Source organism: Vitis vinifera, chromosome 3 (assembly GCF_030704535.1).
Source record: "Vitis vinifera cultivar Pinot Noir 40024 chromosome 3, ASM3070453v1".
Taxonomy (NCBI): Eukaryota; Viridiplantae; Streptophyta; class Magnoliopsida; order Vitales; family Vitaceae; genus Vitis; species Vitis vinifera.
Genome location: NC_081807.1, coordinates 19,700,950 through 19,724,704, shown reverse-complemented (window position 1 = coordinate 19,724,704; position 23,755 = coordinate 19,700,950). Strand labels below are relative to the sequence as shown.

Genomic DNA, 23,755 nt, shown 5'->3' with positions numbered 1-23,755 from the left:
ATTTAGAATTAAGTAAAAAAACAAACATTACCTAATCTTTATTTCTATTTTTATTTTTATTTTTCTTTGTTTTTGGTTTTCTTTTATTTTTTATTTTATTTTATAAAACTCCCATCACTTTTTAGAGTTGTATATAAAGTATAAATATTTATAATTAAGGATAAAAAAATAAAGTTCTTTTTATTAAAATTTATGAAATGAAAACAAATATTTTCAGTCTAGTCAACTGGATAGCAATTATATGAAATATTTACTCACTATAAAAGTAATACAACTTGATTGTTTTGGCATGGACTGAGAACACCACTCAACTCTTTGGAAGACACTCAATATCACTCATCAAGCTATTTGAATTTGCATCTTGAGTTGGAATTTACAAACACCTTTGTTTTTCCTGAATGATAGATCTCAATCACCTTATTGTCGTCCTCAATAGGGAGAGGATGTTTCCATCTATTCCCGTCAATGCTCATATGGATATTGTTGACTGCACTATTGTAAAGCTTAAAGCAGATTGTTTCCACCTAAATTGGAAAGCAAAAATAGAACTTATCTTAATGAATTTTCTTATTTATAGTCTTGAGCATTGTAATGGTATAATAAAAATTAGAAGAAAATTCCCTCAACTAAAATAAGATCATATTTGCCATATGAGATGAATTTGTTTATAATGAAACCATGTGATTAATAACAAATATTCAAGTAACATTAAACACTACTATAATTGAAAATTGTTGTAAACATCATTGAATCAATGGTGCATCCTTGCAAACTATGGGTTATTCCACACATAAATAACTGATGGATATACCATAGAAAAAATTGTTTGCTTCAAGTTATTTTTGTTAAGCAATATTTCAATTGAAACCTATGAGTTAACTTGTCAACATGGGTGTAGAAGTTGGCAATCTAGAATATAAACACACAATGTTTGTGTATTTTAGTTAGTTGGCAATTTTGTTCCATTTCTTATTGATTAGATTCAACTTACTTCTTTGGATCTTAATGGTTAAAAGGACTTCATGCTTCTATAGAATTGAGTTCGGGAGGGTACAAATTCATCTAATTTGAGGCAAGAATGTATATATGGTTCTAAAGCTTTTGAACTGACTAATACAAGAAATTAGGATGGAAATTACTTTCTGTTTTCTAATTCAATTTTACTACTTTTTTAATTCAAAAAAATTATTTTTGGTAAGTTTTGAAATTGTGTTTATTTCTAAATTGTAGTTTGATTCTAAAAAGATTTTTGCAATATTTTTAAAAATTAAAAACTCTCCTAATTGGTTACTAGGGTTTTTAGAATATTTTACAATTAGGAAACTTTTCATAACGAAAGTGTAGGGTATTTTTAATATAAAAGAATTTGTTTTGTTGAAAATTATGGGACTTCAAGAAAATTCTAAGCGAAAAAGAAAAACCATAAAAGAGTAGTTGTCATCTCAAAGCTTCATCCTTCAACTCTCAAATCTTTCAAGATCCCTTTTGAAAGTACATCTTGGTTTCAACAAAGGTATGAATTCAAATTACTTCAACCTTGATAAAGGCTTCAAGGGATTCACTAAGCAACATAAAGGAGTGTTGCATTAGGGAAGTTAAGTGTAGGTGTTGCTGATCTAAGACCCTAGGGAGTAGGTCTATTGGGTTAAGTAAAACTATGTACCATTTTCTCATATTTAGTGAATTATTTGCAGTTAAGACCACCTGTGGCTTTTACATCTAGTAGGTTGCTAGGTGGTTTTCAATGTTATACCTTGTGTACTATTAGAATCACTTTTATTTATCTGTGCATGAGATTTTTTTCTCTTGCTTAAAAACTAATCTAAAGGAAGAAACTAAGCAAGTAATAAAAAATAAAATTTGAGGATTAATTCAGGGGCTACCAATTCACCCCCTCTAGGTAGTTTCATTATATCAAGAGTAAACACAAAATTTCTTTCAAATAGTAATATTATTGGTTAGCCTTAAGGGTTCCATAATAAATTTTCACCTGATTGCTTGTTTAATGTACCAATGTGAGTATCTAAATATATATAGATTAATACTTCATATTTTTAAGTTTCTTTTGTAAGAATCCTTGAGTTCAAACAACTTAAGACATTACCTAGTTCCAAGTTTAAGGCAAATATAGATGCATTCTAACTAACCTGCACAAGACATTCCCCTCGATCTTTGGAAGGAAGAAAATCATTTCCATGCCATGCATCTTTAAAACAAATAACTTCAAGAAGCCCATCATCTACAAAAGGATCTTTAAAGTTTCTCTGTGCATCAAAACAAACTTTGTCTCTTTAGTGAAAGTTCTAATGATGTAATCATAAAGTTGGCTTGTTGCATCCATTAAAAAATTAGTCTTCTTTTTGGACATAAAAGAGTACATTTAAGAAAAAGAACTTACATATTTTTTTTTAACATTTGGTCTATCTGGAAAGCAAGGCAAGTTAACGCAAATGATTGATCTGGTGCTACATATAAGAGAAGGAAGTAACAATGATGATTAATTAAGTACAACCCATATAGACAATACCTAAAAATAAATTCTTAGCTTTAAATGACATACAACAAACCTTTGTTACCTTAATACTGGGAAGTTATAATGGTATAAAGATTGGGTTACATTCCACAACTAAGAGGTTTATTATCTAAAAACTTAAGCTTTTGGGATTCAATATTAGTTTATTATGATAATATTGAAGTCATTCTAAGATAATATACTTTTTTTTAGAACTATTCTTTCCACTTCTTTGTTTTCTTTCAACAAATAGTCCTTTTTTATTTTTACTACTATTACTTGTCATCATCCTTTTTTAAATACCAACATCATATATCTTTTATCAAACAAGCTAGATAATCAAATTCATCATCTGGGGCAATCTTAGATTTTTCACTCAAAGGTTATGACCTTGATGGCTATGTTAGTAGAGTGCTTTCTTTTCTTCCTCAATTTATCATATCTAAAGATGATATGAACAACTTGAATATCAAACTATACATGGCCTTGAAAAATTAATATTAGATCTTATTATATGGACACTATTACTTCTCTTTGAATCCTTCTTTACACATGTTATTGATCTCCTTACTCCACAACTTGTTGGACATGTTATTAAAAACCAATTTACACCTTGCTCAGGCGTAATCATCAAAATTTGTAGTGCTTCCCTCAATCATTAATATAAGGTGGTCAAACTATGGTGAATTTATCTCAAACATGCAAAAATACTTCCTATATGATTTTCCTAGATTATATATGAATCCAAACTTCAACAATTGATTTATTTTTATTTTTATTTTTTATAATCTTCCTTATGGGCATGACCTCAACATGTACAAATTTTACCACCATTTTAATTATATTTCAATGGAATGTTTTTAAGTTCACTTATGATCCTTTGAAAACACTTGGAATAACTATGTACAAAATTAGCACAACACTATTTTTTGTGTGTTGATATCCTCTTTAATTTTGAGAGTGCTCTTCTTCATAAAATACTTAACAAGATTACTAATCCCTTTTCAAGGTTATGGCAGAAACTTAAGAGATAAAAAACATTGTTATTATACTCAAAATGCTTTCAACTGTCTATAGGTGGTTGATTACATTGTATGCACTAAATAGGCATGCTTAATTGTGTGGCATTAGTAATGTTACAATCATTACATGTTCTTATCCATATCATCCCTCTCCTCAAGCTAAACCTCTTTCAAATTTGATATCTCAATTTAGGGAATTGTTGGAAGGTTCATGAAGATCATCTATAGGTAAAGTGGCTAAACATAGTAATTCATCTTAATCTTATTATCATTCTCCTTGTGCTATGGAGTTTAGGTAGCTATTCGATCATTATCTTCTACTACAAAGGCACTTAGAAATGTGAGCCCATTAGATCCATTTACACTTTCATGTGACCAAGTGTGGAAGCTATAGTTCAAGTAAGTTTAATTGAAAAATATAAATTAGAATATAGCAACATAATATATTTACCTGTGTGGTATGCTTATTTCCTTCCACTCTCCTTGTTCATCTTTAGTTTTAATACCGATAGGTAGAACAATGTTCCTGCATTCTCATGCTCCTCACATTATTAAATAAATAACAAAACAAAATGCTAGTGTAAAATTAAATATTCCTTTTAAGTACATAAAACAATCCAAAACTCAACTTATTTGATGGCCTTCAAATTAAGATATCCTAGCACAATGATAACTATGAATTCAAGCACAAGTCAAGATTTCAACCTCCTATGTTGACATAAGCTATGAACAAACTATCATTAAAGTGAAGTCAAATTTTGTTATTAAAAATGTTAAAGTAAGACTTTCCAATAATAGATACACGTGGAGAGGGTAGTTGTTTCAGGAACATGAGTTGTAAATTGAAAAGAGTAAATTTGATCTTTAATACTTCAATCTTGAGTTTTAATAATATAATTAATTTAAAGTGAAAGGTAAAGTGTCAACATACATGAACATGTGCTTGTGTATGTATATATATATATATATATATATATATATATATATATATATATATATATATATATATATATATATATATCTATATATGAGGATACAATTAAACATAGACATGCATATATGGCGATCCCATAATCCTAGTTGTGTACTTTGCATGCCAAGGTTAGATCCTCCTAATTAACCTTCACTAGTTGGGTCTCATTAGCACCTTCTCACTCCATCAAGGGTTCCTTCAATTATCATCCTCATCACTTCTCAAAAAAGTGGTTATATGAATCAACATTTTTCCAAGAGGCCATGAAGAGTAAGCACCTAGTTACCTCATCAAGAGGATACATTCACAACAAGGATCATGAAGAATTTAGTCACTCAATTGATAAACTCATATTTTACATTTCTTTCAAGGGTGACTAAGAACATATAAACTATATGTTTTAGTTCCATCTCACTCGATAATAAAGCTTAAGGTCCTTAACATGGTCTTGGTCCATCTTGATAGATAGCTTACCTCTTCCTTATACTAAGTAAAATAGGATGGTTTGAGGGTCTTGGTTTAATGACTGGGTTGGGAAGCTTGCTAAGAAAGAATGATATATAAATTGCCAGACTTGCTTTGGTTCAATGTAGAAGGATGGAACCATTATTGTCCATGGGCAAATTCTATCTCCACCACGTTAAGTTGTCCTTAAAGCCATATCTAGTCACCAAAATTGATCCAAACTTGAACCTTACATCTATGTGGTCAACTTCTTCTAATAAAAAAACCTCCATTAAATAAAACTAAATTAGGATTGATAAAAATAAGATTATAAAAAATCATCCTTATTGATTAAGCTCTTGATTGGATTGATAGAATAAAAGATTTTACTATTTGACTAATGACCATTTTTCATTGTCGATCTTGCAAGAAAATTAGGTTAACCAATCTAATAGTGGATGACAAAAGCTTCTTAATTCATGCCAACCTAAAATGATTGCAAACTTTATAATCTTCAAAAATCTAGAATTCTATTTTAGATTAAACCCCTTCCTACAAATATTAATTTTGAGAGATAATTATGTTATATTCCCCTATTTATTAATTCTTCTTTATATTTCCAATTTGAGACAAAAGACATGGAAATGATTCTTTTCAAAGAGAAATAAAAATCTCATAATCCATTCTTAGAGTAACAAAATGAAATCCTTAGACATTGTAGCAACATCAAACTTGGTACTTATGAATTTGCCTAAAGGCTTGTGAAGAGAGATGTTCTAGATTTATTTTCATAAATGACTAGTGGATGCAAGTATTCAACTTTGGGGAGTTCAGACTAGTGATGTTTTACTATTCAAATATTGAACTTGATTTGCTAAAATATTTGGTCTTATAATGGTGTAGAGTAAGATTTCATGAAAGATACTACTTAAGATTCAAGACTTGAATTGTAAGTATACCTAAATATTTTTGTGCCCTTAGATATGCAACGTTTTATATAGGCAAGGTTCTGTGATCTTTTGAGAAGATTCTTCAATATAACTGATTAAGCTTCCTTCTCATGTCCATTGTGCTCTACATAGTTTTTCATGATGAATTTTTTCTTATAATAATTGAAGTATATTAGAATTTCATTTTATATTTTCTCTATGAGTTCATTAATTTCCATAAAGAACATCCTCATCACTAAAGAGTTTGTACCCTATGCGCTATATTAAAAAAGAAAAAAGAAAAAAATAATAATCATAAAGGATGCAATGATTTATATGGTTTGACCTATTTAGACCATCTCCTACAACATCAAATTATTACTATTAAATTGGACTATCTTCCAAATAATAAGCCTTACTTCCTTACATATTTGGATTCTAAGTAGTGTAAAAACTACCAAAAAAGAGTTGACTTTTTCATTTGCCATCTTAAGGTGAATTCTAACACCCTATCAGTTGGGAGGGTTCATGTTAAACATGTCTTCTTCTTTATTTGGATTGATTCCAAGGATACTAGCTTGATCTTAATGACCTAAAATAACCCTATGAAAAATCCTATACTATTGTTTTCTAATTAGATGAAATGGTCTTCAAGATGGCATAACTTAAGTCTCATATAATCCAATACTTGAAGACATGATTATTCCAAAGATAAGTAGAGGTACCTAGATAAAACACATTAAAAAAAATTAATGCTTATTTAAGGGTTTATTATCTTTATTTTGACTTTTGTCACAAGCAACCATGAACCACCAAATATCAAATAAAAGTATCCTTTTTTTTTTTTTGTCTTTTGACTAGTTTAGAATTTCATTATCATAAATAATAAAAAATCACTCTCTATTTCTCTCTCCCACTCCATTTTTTTTCTCACATTATTTTCTTTTTCCTTCCCTTCTATCCCTTGTTAAGAAGAAGATTACACATAAATTTAAAGTACTTTTTGGTCATCAAACAAACATATGTTTAAATATATCTCAAAATCTTAATTTGAACTAACTAGAACATCATAAGGAATAGGAAATAAAGAAATACATATAATGAAATCTCTCTCTTTCTCAAGTCTCACTCTTACCTCCAAGGATAATATCACATCATAATTTAATGCATTTTTAATTTACAAAACAAACATATATCTAAGACATATCTTAACAAAACCAAGTAAACTTCGATCTAGCCACATAATTGTTACTCTAAACTAAGTAGAGTATTATAAGAAGTATGAAATAAAGACAAATACAATTATTTGTAAATGTTGAAAATATCATTATCAAACAATCACCTTGGCCAAGACGTCAAAGAACAACTACCACAATATCCATCCTTTTTCTGTGACAAATCTTCAATATCCAATCCTAATATAAACATGTTAAATCAATGAACAATGTAATCCAAGTTAATTTGGCTTGATTTTCATTAATTAGCAGTTTTGGTTGAATATCTTAAAACTCATAATGCAATAATGTAGAGGAAAAAAAAAAGAAATTAGTATAAAAATACAATTTATTTACATACAATGTTAAGTGCAATAAATGAGTAATTGAATGTTTACTTCTAAAATATCAAATAATGGTTTTCTAAAAATATGAAGGCAAGTCTATATGATAAAATGAGGTGAATATAATGAGACATGATATCGATCAATTTACGGAAACAAAAATCCACTAAATATTTCATTGATAGAACAATTAGTTTGAAGTAGAATTAAAAAACGATCCAAAGGAATCAACAAACTAGGCCATAAAATTGTCAAATGTGATATGAAAGTATGCATAGTAGCCTTGAAAAACTTAGAGAAAAATGAATAGTCCTACCATATTATTTACTAAATGAATCCTAGATGAGGAACTATTAGGATCAACCAAAGTTTATAGTTTCTCAATTATAGGATTGAGTAACAAAAATATAATTTATTAAATAAAAGTTTATGGCAATGAAATATAAAATTTTACTAATTCAAGTAAGCCCTAAAGGATGGGGAATGATGTTTAAAAAGCGATAATCTATGTGAGACGTTTGAACACAAGAATACAAATATATGCTAGTTAAATTGAACCTAAACTCAAGTACTTTAGGAACTCACATTTTTGAAAATTTACTCTCTATGATCCACATAATTCACAACATTTCTAAGAAAAAAATAGAGTTTCTCTGGAACAATGATGAGAACTCAAATTAAACACTTGGATGACTATTTGGTATATTAGAGAAAACATATTGATTATCACTCAAATAAATGTTTATATATGCTAAAAATGAATTTTTATATACCTTAAGTGATAATCATTTTGTTTTAGCATAAACGTATGCTATGTTCCAATTTAAGTACTAATATGTTTATCTAGTGTAGAATGCAAAATAAAAAAAAGGATTAAGTCTTGGTGGGAAGTATCAAAGACAATTTAGAGTTATGAGAATGATGAAAGCAAGGTGGAGAAGCTTGGATCCATAAGAAAATATGAAAAAGGCAAGGAAAAGGGCATAGTTGAAATGCTAAATCCAAATCAATACCTTAAGGTGTATTTTGATGTTGAAAATTGTGAAGGGAAGGATTGTTAACAAAAGAATTTCGAAGCCCAATGGTTTATATTGAAACAAAATTGATACATGAGATGACTCATCAAAATTTCAATAGAGGCCTTAGAGATATCAAGTCTTGGTATTATTTAGCAATTACAATTGACAACACTTTGATTCAAATTTGATGCAAGTAAGACTTGGTATCAAAGATTCAATACCCACTTCAACAACATACTCATTGAACAATATTTGGAACAAATTACTTCACCTAATTATCGAAATTGTAATACTAGTTTGACGCCTCATCCAAAACATTGATATAAGTATGCAATTTTTCTTTTTGAGCTTGATTCCATGAAAATGGTGTTTTAAGGAGTAATTTGTGATTATTAGGGTGTGTTTGAGGTATGAGAAACTTGAGAAATTCATGAAGAATGGTACTTTTGAAGTTGCCAATTTTTTATACCAACACTAGAAATTTTGAAACCATGTTCAGTACATAGTACACATTTTAAAACAAGCACTTGAAAGATGATATGATTCATCGAAATTTTGTTACCACAATGATGATGTATTAAAATTTTTTATAGCAATAGTTTATTTTTTTATTTTGTTTTAGAGAATTGTACTTGTTTATTGTTCAATATTTTAGATATTTTATTGATGTTTGTAGATTTGAGAAGTAGATATAAATACTGACTTTACGACCTTTAAGGTGGGGATGGTGACTATTGAAGATAATATACATTCTTTCTTGATACTTGTTCTATTCTTCTTGACTTCAATGTCAAATGTGAGATTAAATATAAGTGGTTAAAATCCTTGATATCAAGAGGAGGAGGATCTCTTAAGGGAAAAAAAATAGAGGAATGCATCCATGATGAGGTAAATAATTATCCCTACTTTAAGATGCACAATTCTCATGATCTCAAAAAGGAAAAAGTAACTCTATGACTCTGCTAAGACAATGTATTTAATACCTATTGGATTTAATGAATGCTTTCCATAAAAAAGGTTGATTTGCTAATATCTAATTTGATAATTAATATGCAAAGTCTTAGGTTTGGTATTTAAGATGAGCATAGGGCTTATTTTAGTTGAGAAATGAAAGTTGCATCCATGAAGGATGTTAGAGAACTAGAAGTATAAGAACATAATTATATGCTAGTTGCATCAAACTCAAAGGCATATAGGTCACAAGAATCACTAATTTATAATTTGACAAATCCTTACTCTTTTGAACCATGTGTGTCAAAGATCAATTTCATGCCCAGTCTTTTTTATGAATCTTTCCTTAATGAAGTTTCACCTTAATAGTTGGTCCTTATGAGCACACAAGATTTTTAAGCTAATAGATTTGATGGGTTTAAAAAACAAAGAAAAATTAATGTTTTTTCATAGATCAAGTTTTGTATTTCAAGAGAAGTCCTCCATAATGTTTCTCAAACTAAAAGTCTAATGGCCAAGCTCATGGGGAAGTCCATAATATGTTATCTAAGAATCAAGAGAATGAAATACAAAAAATGAGGGAGGAAGGACTCCACAATTTCATTCCTTGTAGTCATCATTAAATATTGAATTATCTCACACATTGATGAAGATTCTACATGGATGGTTGAATATAACATTACCAATAATTGTACTAATGCATAAATCAATTGGTATTGGATATAGTTTAATAAAATGGACAAATGTTATAATCTTTTTAATTTTTTTTATTATGGATAAATAAGTTTTAAGGTTTTAAAATAGCTCAAATCTTTATAAAAAATGTTGTAATAATTATTGAAAAACAATGTTGAAATTGACTAAACATTCAAAATTATTTTTTGACCTTAACATATGATAACCCATTATTCATCACTTGTTCCTTTAGATATTTTTTTAAATCTATCTCCCATGGCATAACATTATGCTCACTATTACCAACTAATATGATTTATTTTTCTATTTTTAGTTCACTAAGAAAAATCAAGTTAACTAAAATGATGCATTTTTTTTTTTATCAAATTTGAAAAGATAAAACAACAATATGTTATGTTACCTTCCAAAAGTTATCTTCTACAGCTTTTCATATGTAAGCCTTGTATATAATTAAATATAAATATAACTAAATAGCTACATAATTAATAGGCAATTTAAAAAATAAAAAGTGGAATGAATCAACATAAGAAAGATAGTAGGAAACTTTTGTCCTTAGTCTCATGAAACATATATAGAAAACAAGATAATAGTTAAATTTTTGGAATGCAAATCAATGTTTCATAAATGCATCTATATAATAATGAATCTTAATAGAGAATAAATATATTACCTATAAAAGAAGGGAAAAAGAGTAAGATAAAGTTCTTACCGATAATAAAGTAGTTCCAAAATATTACATGAAATTCTTTGTCAGCTTCCTAAAAAAATATTGTTACAAGAAGTATCAATACTACAAAAAATTAAATAAAATTTCATCCAATTGAAGTATTAATGCATATAATGATTAATATGCTAAAGGATAGTTTTTCCTGATTTGATATTAAGTTAGGGAATCAATTCTCATTGATGTTTCAAGAGTTTGGTTTAACAAAATTAATTAACTATCATGTTAGTAAATGTTAGGATAGAGCCTTTAAAAGTATGACATGATGTAATAAACTTTTGTATTTTAATATTTATTAATAAATTTATAATTCACTTTTATCTATCCTCATTCTATGTATTATACCTTATAAGCATTCTACCTTGCATCTCTTGCATTATATGTGACTTGGGTGCATTAGGAGTTGTAAGGAAGATCCAAATCATGATTCCTTGCAAGTAGATGACTTAGTTATAGTGGTTTGTGGGCTTAGGCAACCCATTAGAGGTTGTAGTGCACTACCTCCTAATTGGAGGGACGACTAGTCCTTGACCATTAGGATGGGTCTCCCAGGGTGAGTGCACTAGTGTGTATGGTTACACATTGGATAGGACTTATAATAAGTCATGACTTAAGGCTATCAAGTAGTTATGACTTCACCAAGTTGCTTCATTGTGTTGTCTCTCAACCTTGAGAAAACACTGAGTTTGTGGTAAAGTTAACAATGACTTTGACCTATGAATGAAATCATAAGCTAATCATATATTCCCTATGGATTGGGTCACTGTTAATGGAAATTGGTAGCAATAGGTACATGTTCTTAATAAAGGCATCATGATATCTCATGGGATTGAGACAAAGTGTTTGATTAGAGTTGAAACATGTGCTCCAATATGATAAGGAATATGGCAAAGAAAGATATAGACTGGAAAACACTAAAAGATAGTCCACATTGCATAGAATACTATGGATCTAAAGGTAGTCCTACATTGCATAGAATACTATGGAAATAAAGGTATAAGCACATTCCATTCTCAGTATTTCTAGTACACAAGTGCCTCATCATAGTAGGAGTTTTGTATCCCACAGGTTATGATGAAGTAGTGAGTTGCATTAGTGCTCACTTATGGCAAGGAGCTATGAAGGGATGGTTAAAATATTTGTGTTCTAACATAGTTTAGGTTCCTATAGAAGCATTGGAAGAGGTAAAACCCATATGAAAGTAGATGGAAAGACTGAGTTTTATGTGGCTAGGTTGTAGCTAAAGTCATAGTTTGATAACATTCTTTCAACTATAACAAACCTTTTTACCAGTAGTTATACTAAAATTCATTAGAGTGTTTGCCATCCATTGCAGTGTATCTCAACTATGAGATACAATAATTGAATATCAAGATAGCATTCTTGAATGATTATCTTGATGTTAGCATCACTATGATGTAACCAAATATTTTCATAGCAAAAGGCCTTGTGTGTACAAGAAGGTGAAAGAAAGCATGATGGTGCTTTAAGATCTTGCAGGTAGATGACAATCTACTCATTGGTATGATATAAGGATATTGTCATCAGTTAAGATTTGGTTCTCTACTCATATCTAGATGAAAATTTAGAAGATGGCACAATATATTCTTGGGTTTGAAGTCTTTTTGGACTATAAGAATGGGAAAATTGTGCTATATCACCTACATTGACAAGCATTTGATCAAGTGCATGATATAGGACTCCAAGGGTTTCTACCCTTAAGTTTAGAGTTGTCTTTCTTAGGATTAGCACCTTTGACATATGAAGAGATAAATTGCATTAAGCTAGTACCCTATGTTTCTACAATGTGTAGGCTTATGTATGTGTTGCTATGTGCTAGATCGAATATTTGCTTTGTTGTAGGAATGGCAAGTTGATATTAGTCTAATCGAGGATCAGACTTTTGGGCATATGTCAAGCATATACTCAAGTATCTTATGAGAATGAGGGATTATATGTTTATGAGTCATGCGTTGAGTTGGTATTCCTTGGGTATCGGGAATTAGACTTTCAGTTTAATGAGGACTCTCATAGGTCTACCTTTAGATATGTGTTTACACTCTAAGTGATATTTGTTGCTACTTCTAAAGCAATAAAGGATATCATTTGGCTTAGGATTTTCATTATGGGATTAGGGCTAATTCTCTTGATTGTATCATCTAAGATCCTATTATGTGATAATAGTGGGGTAGTGACACAATTTAAAGAACCAAAATACCACTAAAAAATAAAATGCATAGAGAGAAAGTACCACCTATTTTATGAGATAGTATAGAGAGGTGATGTGATTGTGGAACATATTCTTTCTATAGTGCTCAATCTTTTTTTTGGGTTAGTTTGGGATTAAGTCCTTAAAAACAAGACATGATATAACAAAGTTAGACTTCAGTTTCCTCTAACTATCTTTTTTATGCATTGACATTGATTTGATCATTTAAACCTATATAATTTGCATTATACATGACTTGGTGCATTAGGAGTTGCACATAAGATAAAAGTCATAGGTTCCTTGTAAGATGATAAGTAGTTCACAGTTGATTCATGGATTTGGGCAATCTTGTAGAGACTATAGTACATTACCTCCTTATTGGAATGATGACTTGTCTTGGTCGTTTGGATGGGTTTCTCATGGTGAATGTACTAGTGTTTATGGTTACACATTGGATAAGACCTAGGGTGAATCATGATGTAAGGTTATCGAGTTTTAATGATTCACCAAGTACTAGATTGTATGGATTTTCAACTTTGAGAGGATATTGAGCTTGTGCTAAAATCAATAGGAGGCTTTCACCTATGGGTGAGACTCTAAAGTGGTCATATATCCCTATAGATTGGGTCACTATTGATGAAGGTTGTTAACAACAAGTATTCTCAATAGAGGCACCATGATATCTCATAGGATTGAGACAGTGTGTCCCCTTAGGTGATCTTAAGAATATGTGATCATGAAATCTATATATGGTCATGGTAATTCCTTTAGTGGAATCTGACATATGCTCATTGGAGTTATTTGATCACATAATAGGAAGATTTGTAACTTAAGGATTGGAAAGGTAATCTTAATGGGTTTACCTTTTTAGACCATGGACACCAATTTATCGGGAGTTCAGAACCGTGGCAACTTGCCTCATGAAAAAACCAAAAATTGGCGCCATCATTGGGAAAGTTTAGCTAGCCCCTCCCTGGGACGAACCAAGGTTGAACCGGGAATAGATAAATTTGGGGTTTCCAAGATAAGGCAGGTGACAATAGGTATTCTCAAGATATGTACCATGATATCTAATAAGTCTAAGAAAATATGTCCACTTAGATGATCTTAAGGATTTGTAATCATGAAATATGTGGTCATAGTAAATCATTAGTGGAATTTAATATATGCTCTTTGTGAGTTAGAGTTTGTCAGTTGATCACATAATAAAAATATTTGAGACTTAATAATGATAGAGGTAATCTTGAGAGGTTGATAACTTTCACCTTATTAACTTATAAACATCAGTTCATGTGGAGTCTACGTCTAGTGGATAGTAGTTCATGAACTTAAGAAATTGATTAAATTGGATTAATCAATTTTTATCTCGATGTAATATCATACGATATTGGAGTGCAGTTTACTTTCTTTAGTGAAATGTCGAGTCAATTTTGAAATTTGATTTTGAGAGGGATAGTATTTTCATATGGGTCCTAATGGTCCCTACTCGAGCTTATAGTCTTTGTTGGCCCAAAGTTTTGATGTTTTATGGAGAGTTAATAATTTGTATACATAAGAGAGTTTTGGTAAAAGAGAAAGGTTGCACATGAATTTATGATTAATGTTTTTAGGTTTTTCTGGATTGGGCTAATTACTTAACTAAAGCCCATTAGGGCTAATTAATTAATTAAGACGTAGTGAGTTAGATTAAGTGACCCAAGCTTAAGTTAGGTCAAAGTTACTTAAGCCCATAGAAGAGTTTATATAAACCCCTTGGGTTTTAGGGTTAGACTCTAACTTCGAGACTAGTAGTCTTTTAAAAACCTAGCCTCCCTTTATCTCTCTCTTTAAGGCGTGTAGCCACTTTACACATGTGCCAAGGATCGAAGATAGTGACATCAAGTGGAAGATCACGAGATTTTTAAGATCATTGCATCAACTAGAGTAGGATCTGGGAACATCCAAATCCAAAGGTACAATTTTTATAACACCTAGATCTATGTTTCCTTGCTTTCACTATCTAGTAGATCTAGTAGCCTTAGGATCTAAAGAGCATGTACCCCTATTATCTTGGTATCATTCAAAAATTACAATAGGGAGTGATGAATTTAACAAATTTGGAGAAAGGCTAGAGATTGATCTTTGGAAGGAAATGAAGAATCCAAGCTTGGTTGGGAACTTCATGCATTAAGCAACTTTAAAGGTTGAAATTTCATGGTTGGAAGTTTGTATGAATAGTTAATTTGATAAGGGAATTGTAGCTATATTTGAACGAGAAACAACCAATTTTGAATATCCATGTGAATCTTTGGATTATTATGCCAACAAATTTATAATCTATATGCTTTTGGTTGGTTTTATAATGGTTGGAATGCCTATGCAAAGCTCCATAAAAGGCCATCATTGAGTATTATTTTCACACTACTTTTTAACACCTATGTGAGCCTTTTAAATCCCTATTCGAGCAGCCACAAAATTGGTGTAATCCAGCTACATTCTCATGTGCTATTCGCACTAGACTCATTCAAAGAAAGGTTGAGTAATGTCATAATGATGAATTCTCCATAGAGCCTTGCATGCTCATATGAGTATCAAATCCACCATGTGAGAAGAATTCAACTCAATGTTAATTCTCCATATTTAAAAGTGAAAGGCTCATTCCATTACTGGGTTAGCATAATTGGAAAATTCTTGATGGGCTAAAAAAATTAGTCACCTATTTTTGTACCATGTGTTCATTGTAATCACTATACGTAGGAGTTAAGAATTGTCATTTAAGATTTTTTTTAGCCATTTTTGTAATTGAAAGAGCTGTATAATTTTTCATTTGGAGAAATACCTTTTTATTTTACTTTCTTAGCAATTTTCATTCATTTTCTTTAGAGTCAAACATATTTTGTACCATTAGATCTCCAAAAAATGAGTGGCAAATTTTCACTTTTATAGAGATGAAAAGAACTAGAGTCAAGATCCATGGTGAATTGGTTAATTGGAGCTATGAATGGATGGTGATCTTGATTAAATTTTTTGATTGATTATTTTAAGAAAATATGCCTAAAATAAGGAATATAATGTAATCTTTCTCGATTCACTGAATACTTAATGTTAGATTTAGTGAAATTAAGTAGTTTCATTATAGGATATATGGGAAGGGTGGTTGAAGATGAATTAAACTAATTATGTATTCTTGATCCATGCAACTAAGAGACCCAATTTGAGCATTGAATTGATATAAACTTAAAGCTAAATCATATATCAATTTAAATGAGATTTTAATGTCTTTAACCTAGATTGATAAAGTGTAGATCATAATTGTTAGGATAAAACCCTTAAAAGCATGATATGATGTAATAAACTTTTGAATTTTATTATTTATTAATAAATTTCTAGTTCACTTTTATCTCCATTTGATGCATTATACCTTGTAAGTATTATGACCTACATCTCTTTCATTGTATGTAACTTGGGTGCATTAGGAGTTGTACGAAAGATCCAAGTCACAGGTTCCTTGCAAGTAAATGACTTGTTCACAACCAGTTCATGGGCCTAGGTAATCCATTAGAGGTTGTAGTACACTACCTCCTAATTGGAAAGATTGTTAGTTTTAGCCATTGAAATGGATTTTCCAAGGTGAGTGCACTAGTGTATATGGTTACACATTGAACAAGACCTATGGTAAGCCATGATATAAAGCTATTAAGTTGTCATGACTTCACCAAATTGCTTCATCATGTTGTTTCTCAGCCTTGAGAGAATATTGAGTTTGTGGTAAAGTTAATAATGGCTTTAACGTAGGGATGATATCATAAATTGATTATATATTTCCTATGGATTGGGTCACAATTGATGGAAGTCAGTAGCAATAGGTATTCTTAATAAAGACAATATGATATTTCATGGGATTGAGATAGAGTGTCCCCTTGGGTGATCCTAAAGATGTGTGTCTATGTAAATTATGTCGTAGTTCCTTAAGTTGAACTTGATTTAAGCTCTTTGAGAGCTAAGATATGTCAATTGAACACACAATAGGAAGATCTATAACTTAAGGATAGTAAAGGAAGCCTTGAAAGGTTGACAGTGTTTACTTGGTTAGACTATGAACACCTATTCATAAGGAGATTGAACGCAATGGATAACAAGTCACAAATTTGAGCACTTAGTGTTTCATTGTTATTTACATAAAGTACTGGAGTGTAGCTGATTCTTTGTAATGGGATGTTGAATTAACTTCATAATTGGATTCTAAGGGCGCCAATACTATCCTATAAGTCCTAGTGGTCCCTGCTTGAGATTATATACCTTAATGACACAATCTATGAGGGTTGGATTGACTTTTAGTTCACTTTTATGCATAAGGGAATTTTGGTAACTACACAAGGTTGCATAGGGGTTAGTGAGCAAAGTATCGGGATTAGACTAATTGATTAATTAGGTGGCACCATAAGGTTAATTAATTAATTAGAACCCATTTTGGGCTAGATCAAGTAACCCAAGCCTTTAGTGGGCTTAAATCACTTAAGCCTAATTAAGGAACCATATAAATACCCCCTTAGGACCTAAGGTTTTCAAGAGAGTTGTCTTCCACCTCCAAAGAAAGAAGAGTAACAACCTCTATCCTTCATACCTTCTTATCAGTTAAAATGCCAAGATCATGTTAAAGCCATTAGGTGGAAGATTTTGGGTGTATGAGACTTCCAGAGAATTCATCTTCATTTTCACCGCATGGATTAGATTTGTTAATATCCAAATATTAAAGTTCTTTAAAGTGTAGCATTTTTAATCTAGACCTTTTTGTTAAAAATTGTATCTTTTGCTTCCATTTCTAGTATCTAGATCCTTAGGAAGAAATACATACACCTAACTTGAACTTGGGGTAGGGAATGAATAAGAGATTCATGATTTCCTACAATGATGACCTAAATCATAATAGAGATTGATATCTAGTTAACTCCAAGTATGAAGCTTTTTTGTTTGATTGATAAAATTTGAATTTGGACAACTTTTATATCTTCAAATTCAATCAATTTTGCCATTTTTCAAATATGAATTTTATTTACCTTATCACTTGATCATTATCGCCTCAATTCACATTTTTTTTCTATCTTAATTACTTACAATTTTAACCATCCAAGTGGAAGACAATTGGTTCCACTATACTACCATAGCTTCTTGTTTTACAGATTTTTTTACCACGTAAGAACTACCTACATATAGTAAGATCATTTTAATTCGTTTTAACATGATCAACTAACTAGTCATCACATCTCTAGGTATCTTCACAACAAGGAAACCCATTTTATTTAGCATTAAAATTATCCACAACACCAACCACAAAGTCACTTATCTAAGCAAGGATGACATAAGTAGATGGTTCCACTAACAAGCACCTACTTCCCATATGGTGTGTGTCACTTTGTATTCTCCAATATAAGCTTTTCCTTCAATCGTTTGCTCATCAATCTACGAATTATCAATTTTATATATTCCTATTTTCAACTGAATTTGTATTGTCCTATTGTTGATTTGTTAATCAACCTAGCCTATCTTTGTGTTTCTAACATACTTATAAGAATGCAATTTTTATTTCTTTGATCTAGTTTAACACTTAGACATACTGTAATAATGTGCATAATTTATAAAATATTTTTTTTAAATGATTAAATTTCTTCTAGCAATCGAGTACTACCACCAAAACTTAGAGCAATATATAACTCTTACTTCAAAACATACTTTGATACCTTTTCTTAATTAGGTAATAGATAGTATGGGTATGATTTGAAAGAATTTTAAGTAGAGTTAAAATCCTATGTTAAGCATGTGATAATTAACAAGTCTATATATGAAAAACTACAAAGCCAACTAAAAACAAAGAATAAAGATCCTCAAGCTTAATTAGTGGACTAATGAGTGCATTGATATTTTTTAGAATCAAAAGGAGATATGGTTGTGTAAATTAAAGAAAAATGCATTTCGATAAACATTACCATAGGTTGCAAGTTTTCTTCAAGAGTAGGAAAACCTTCCGGAATAGATTTCATTTTCATTACAACCCCCCAACTGGAACACATGTAAGAAAAAGTAAAACTAAAATGAGATTATATTAATGTTAAGGAAGGTTGAGAGGTTTCAACAAACAAAGCAAGAGTGGCCAAAAGCCATTGGGTATAAAAAACAAATGGTGCAAAAATAGTCAAAGCCCTCAAAGGACAACCAAAATCAATTTTCATTTCAACTTGGAAATAGAACATTACTAACTATCATAACAATTGAAATTAATTAAGGAATGTAGTAATAAATAATTTGTGAATAGGATATAAGAAGCCTTTTATAATCAAATTCATAACACACAACTGCCTAATGTTAAATAATGACAAAATGGATAGGATCTAAAATAGAAACATATAAAAACTTTAAATAAAGCCATGTCACCTAAGTGCTACATATGTAGGCCTTGTTTTCTATTCATTTTAAAAGATTTTTTTGTAGAAAAAATGGTTCCTAAATTCCTTGACTTTCAATAAGTATTTGAATTTATTGAAGATTTCTATTATGTCTCTAAACTTATGTATCTTTGATCCAAGGAGTGAGAGAGATGGTGTGTGATTGCGTTTCAATTTAGTTTTAAAGTTGGGATGATGTAAAATTAGGAGTTTTTGATAACTATAAAAGACGATACGGAACATGCTATTTTTTAGCCACCTATAATATTTTAATGAAGGCTTGCTCAACAATAGTTAAAAAATCATACTTAGTTAAAAGCCTATGAGATCCTTTTAGATTTATTAAATGTTTAGCATTTGGGTATAAAAGTGTCAACAAAGCTAGTAACCTCAAATCTACTTTCAAAGATAAGGAAACTTTCATACCTTATCAACCATTTCAATATTCCTTGATTGGAAAATATTTTTAGATGACTCCATAGAATGAGGATCATAGTTGGATGGTTGAGAGGGTATGATCACTTCATCCAAGGACATTGGATCCTAGGTTCCAATAGGAGCATCAAGTGTGCAAGGTCAACTTCAATCAACAATTTCGGCTTAATAGTTTAGAGGGACAACTTGTTAATTTTATAAGATCTAAAATCTATAGATGTTAACATGTGCTAACATTATTATAAATCTATATTCTTTGTCTATTTAAATAACAATACATGTCCTACAATTTGGTTTCATATATGCTAGGTATCATGTATTGATCAAATTATGTGCTATCAAGGTTCAAAATATAACCATTATGGTAAATGGAAGATTACCTTACAAGAAAGAGGAGAAAAAATAAATTGGAAAATGCCACTAAAAAACCCATGAAAACAATAAATGGAAGCTTCTTTTAGAACCATGAGACCTTGTGATAAAATTTTAACAAAATTTATACTGGAATGAAGATGTACTACCCTATAATAAAATTTGAGTCTTTTTGCAATTGATCAAGAAAAAAGAGTCTTTATATACCAAAGAAATAATGTAAGGAAATGAAATAAAAACCTTAGGGATGAAATTTTTTTTAATAATCATAACTATAATCTTCAACCAGTGTTCTATTAGGTGCCTTTTAAATGCAAACTTCATTACCTGTCTATATCCTTTTTTGGTTTCCTCCTCAAGCCAAAAAGAAATTCAAGCACATGCTTAGGTAATGTTCTTGGTGGTTGATTCTCCTGCAAGCTCACAAGTAATTGTCACATACATGTGATTTCTACTTCATCATTGCATTATGTAATCAATATTCCTTTCCACCCCTTGGATAAATGTTTTATTTAGCCTTCTTCAGTGTGAAGATGGCTCAATGGGTGAAGCAAACAATTTTTGATAGAATATCTCGATACATATTCTAGGATATGAGAAGGAAAAGTTTGTGAATTTAATCATAAATATCATGCCAAGTACGTAGAAATGTAAAATGTGAAGGATAAATAGTGGAATAAGGTTTAGAGTTCAAGTATAGATATTAAAAGCCAACAAATATGAGATGTTTCAAGGGTCAAGAGACATCTTTGTTTTCTTTTTCCTCAATAAATTCTCTATGTTATATTAAACTTGTTCTCACATGCATGCATATATAAGTAATATTGGTGGCATCAAACCGTTTTAAGACCTTATATATATGCATGTAATTATTTTTATCTTTAGGTTATTGCACCAACACCTTCATATTACAAATTTCATTAAATATTGGTCAAGTCATCTTGTGGATGGATTGAAAGACCTCAAATATTGGAAGCCTTTTTTTCAGGAAAAAAAAATCTATTTAATGAAGCATGAAATATTTTAAGGCTTAATTGTTTTTTGCAAGAATACTATTAATAGAAACTACAATGTATTTAAAGCATGTAAAGAACAATTTTGAGGTTTCTAATGTAAGAACTGGAATCAATCTCTAGTCGCTTAGCATTCTCTTTGTTTGAAAAGATTGAATTTATGGGATTTTGTAATGTCTTTAGCTACAATATTATCATCATTTGTTGGATGGATCAATAAAATAAATTAAAATTATAGAATAAAATTGCAAGTATCAAATTTTTAGGAATGCAGTATGAATAATATGCTTAAAACTCAATCAGTTCTAATTTATTGGAAGGAAAATGGAGGAAGGAACAAAATATGCTTAAAAGTATGGGATCTTTAGACCATACTTTCCTAAGTTTTTTCTAAGAAATTTACCTTCCTTTCATTTAGGTAGTATAGATAAAACTGAAAATTAGGTACAAAACACCGTTGATGTTGAAATTATAGTGTTGAATTAATGAAAATGAAAAGTATTTGTTATTATCTTATGTTTAAGCGTTGAATGTAATTTGATTGTTTGATAATGAAATTGTACAAATTTAAAATTACTTACATTTATCATGTTATCTCTAAAAATTTTAAAATATATTGTTTGAATGAAGTAATTAAATCTTTATTTAATAATAAAATTTTGCATGATGTGATTAAAATATATAAAAAAAAAAATTGTCATTTTATATTCTACATAATTTTAAGGATTATTTTTTAACTATCATTTACGTCGAAAGTAATAAAAAAGAAAAAAGATATCAACCATTCATTCACTACTTTGTCTTAACCTCAAAATTTTAATTATAAGAATAAAATTAATTAAACAGTTTTTATTTGTAATTTTATTTTTAATTTATATAATAAAAAATTTATCTAAAAAAAGTCAAATTTTAATTTAAAATAAGATTCAATATTCTTCTTATAAATCCACAATGTTTGTTACTTTGTTTTTCATCTTAATTAATTTAATTATAAATAATACTTGAATTATTTATAGATTTATAATTAAGTATAATTAACTCTACCTTTAAAGTATCTCATAAAATATTAAATAATTAAAAATGATGAATTATTTAATTTGTGTCATCATAATATTTTTTGTTTTATTTTAATAACAACTATTGAGATTGTGTTAGGTTCTCAAAAAATATTAGAAAAAGAAAAAGAAAGTTAAGAAAAATCATTTTTAGTCCAAGGAAAACCAGATAGAAAAAAATAAAAAAGGAAATACTATGAAATTTTTTAAAACATTTTCCTAAAAAAATATAGAAAGTTTGAGAAAGTAATTTGTTAATAATTTAAATTTATTTTTTCAATTTTTTAAAAGAATTTCTATTCACTATTTTCCTTTGTTTCAAATTTTTTATTACTATATTTTTAAAGTAATATATAAGAAGAAAATCAATAAAAATAAATTATGGAGTAAAAATTATAACAAAACAGAAAAAAGATATTATATACAATAAATAGCTTATAGTAAATAAAAATAATATATTTCATCATCATTTTATTTTTTTATCAAAAATATTTAAAGAAATATAATGATGCTTTTTATTTTTTTTCATTAATTCTTTAATGCAAAAATAGTTCTTTTATTAAATTAAGTATCATTTATTTGGAATTCTAATTTTATTATATTAAATAACTAATAGAAAAGATTTCGCCTTTAAGAAATTCAATTTTAACATAATCAATTAACAATAGAGTTTCATTTAAACAACAACTAAAACAGGTTTTAAAAAATTTTTAATTTATTTTACATAAAGTAACTACCATGTTTTACTGCAAGTGGTCAAGTTCTTTTTACTTAACAAATTAAAATTTAATTGGCTCTTCATATGGAAGAGGAAAAAAATAAAAGAGAACTAAACTCAAAAAGGTGTATGAGAATTACACCGGGTGTTAGAGATAGAAGTTTCGTAAATGACTATGAAATAAATGATGCAGATTTTAACTTACCCATCCAAGTGAAAACGAAATATTAGCTTTTGATCCCAAAGGTAATAAGAGAATTGGTGGGTTTGAATGAAGCTCGTGACTTCTGACTACGTGCATGATTACTTGCATGAGTTGATTAGCCATTGCATCCCCACTCTGAACCTGGTGAATATATGTATATGGTAAGATATGATATAATAAATAGAATATATAGAAAGTGATTGCAACTCAACTTACTATTATCGTCCTAAATCTTGATTCCCATGATGATAGAATATATTGATGGACTTTGTTGAATACATCATGAAGAAGAAGCTTTGATACATCTATCACCTGATGATGAAAAGCAAACTATCTCATTAAATGAATCTTTTATCATAATATAAAAAGGTTATGTTTTAAAACCAAACCCATTCTTCATTATATAAGGTGCCACGCCATGATAACAAAAGCTCATTTCCCAATATAGCATCATCTTCAAGGTTGACCAACACCAACGCCGTCACAAGTCTATCCCAAAGG

The 23,755-nt window shown here is 29.4% G+C and overlaps 1 protein-coding gene across 1 annotated transcript; it reads right to left on the bottom strand.

Annotated features, from left to right (window-relative positions):
- Nucleotides 1-163: 163 nt before the first annotated feature.
- On the bottom strand, nucleotides 164-23,755 carry LOC104878927 (diacylglycerol kinase 6-like). The gene is made up of 10 exons (XM_059736061.1): nucleotides 23,471-23,755; nucleotides 23,255-23,395; nucleotides 20,591-20,676; nucleotides 19,001-19,073; nucleotides 10,814-10,862; nucleotides 7,223-7,295; nucleotides 3,986-4,060; nucleotides 2,399-2,465; nucleotides 2,148-2,264; nucleotides 164-524 (listed from the first exon to the last, which is right to left on the bottom strand). The coding sequence occupies exons 2-10, from the start codon at nucleotides 23,375-23,377 to the stop codon at nucleotides 345-347; spliced, it is 843 nt and encodes a 280-aa protein (XP_059592044.1). The 5' UTR covers nucleotides 23,378-23,395; nucleotides 23,471-23,755; the 3' UTR covers nucleotides 164-344.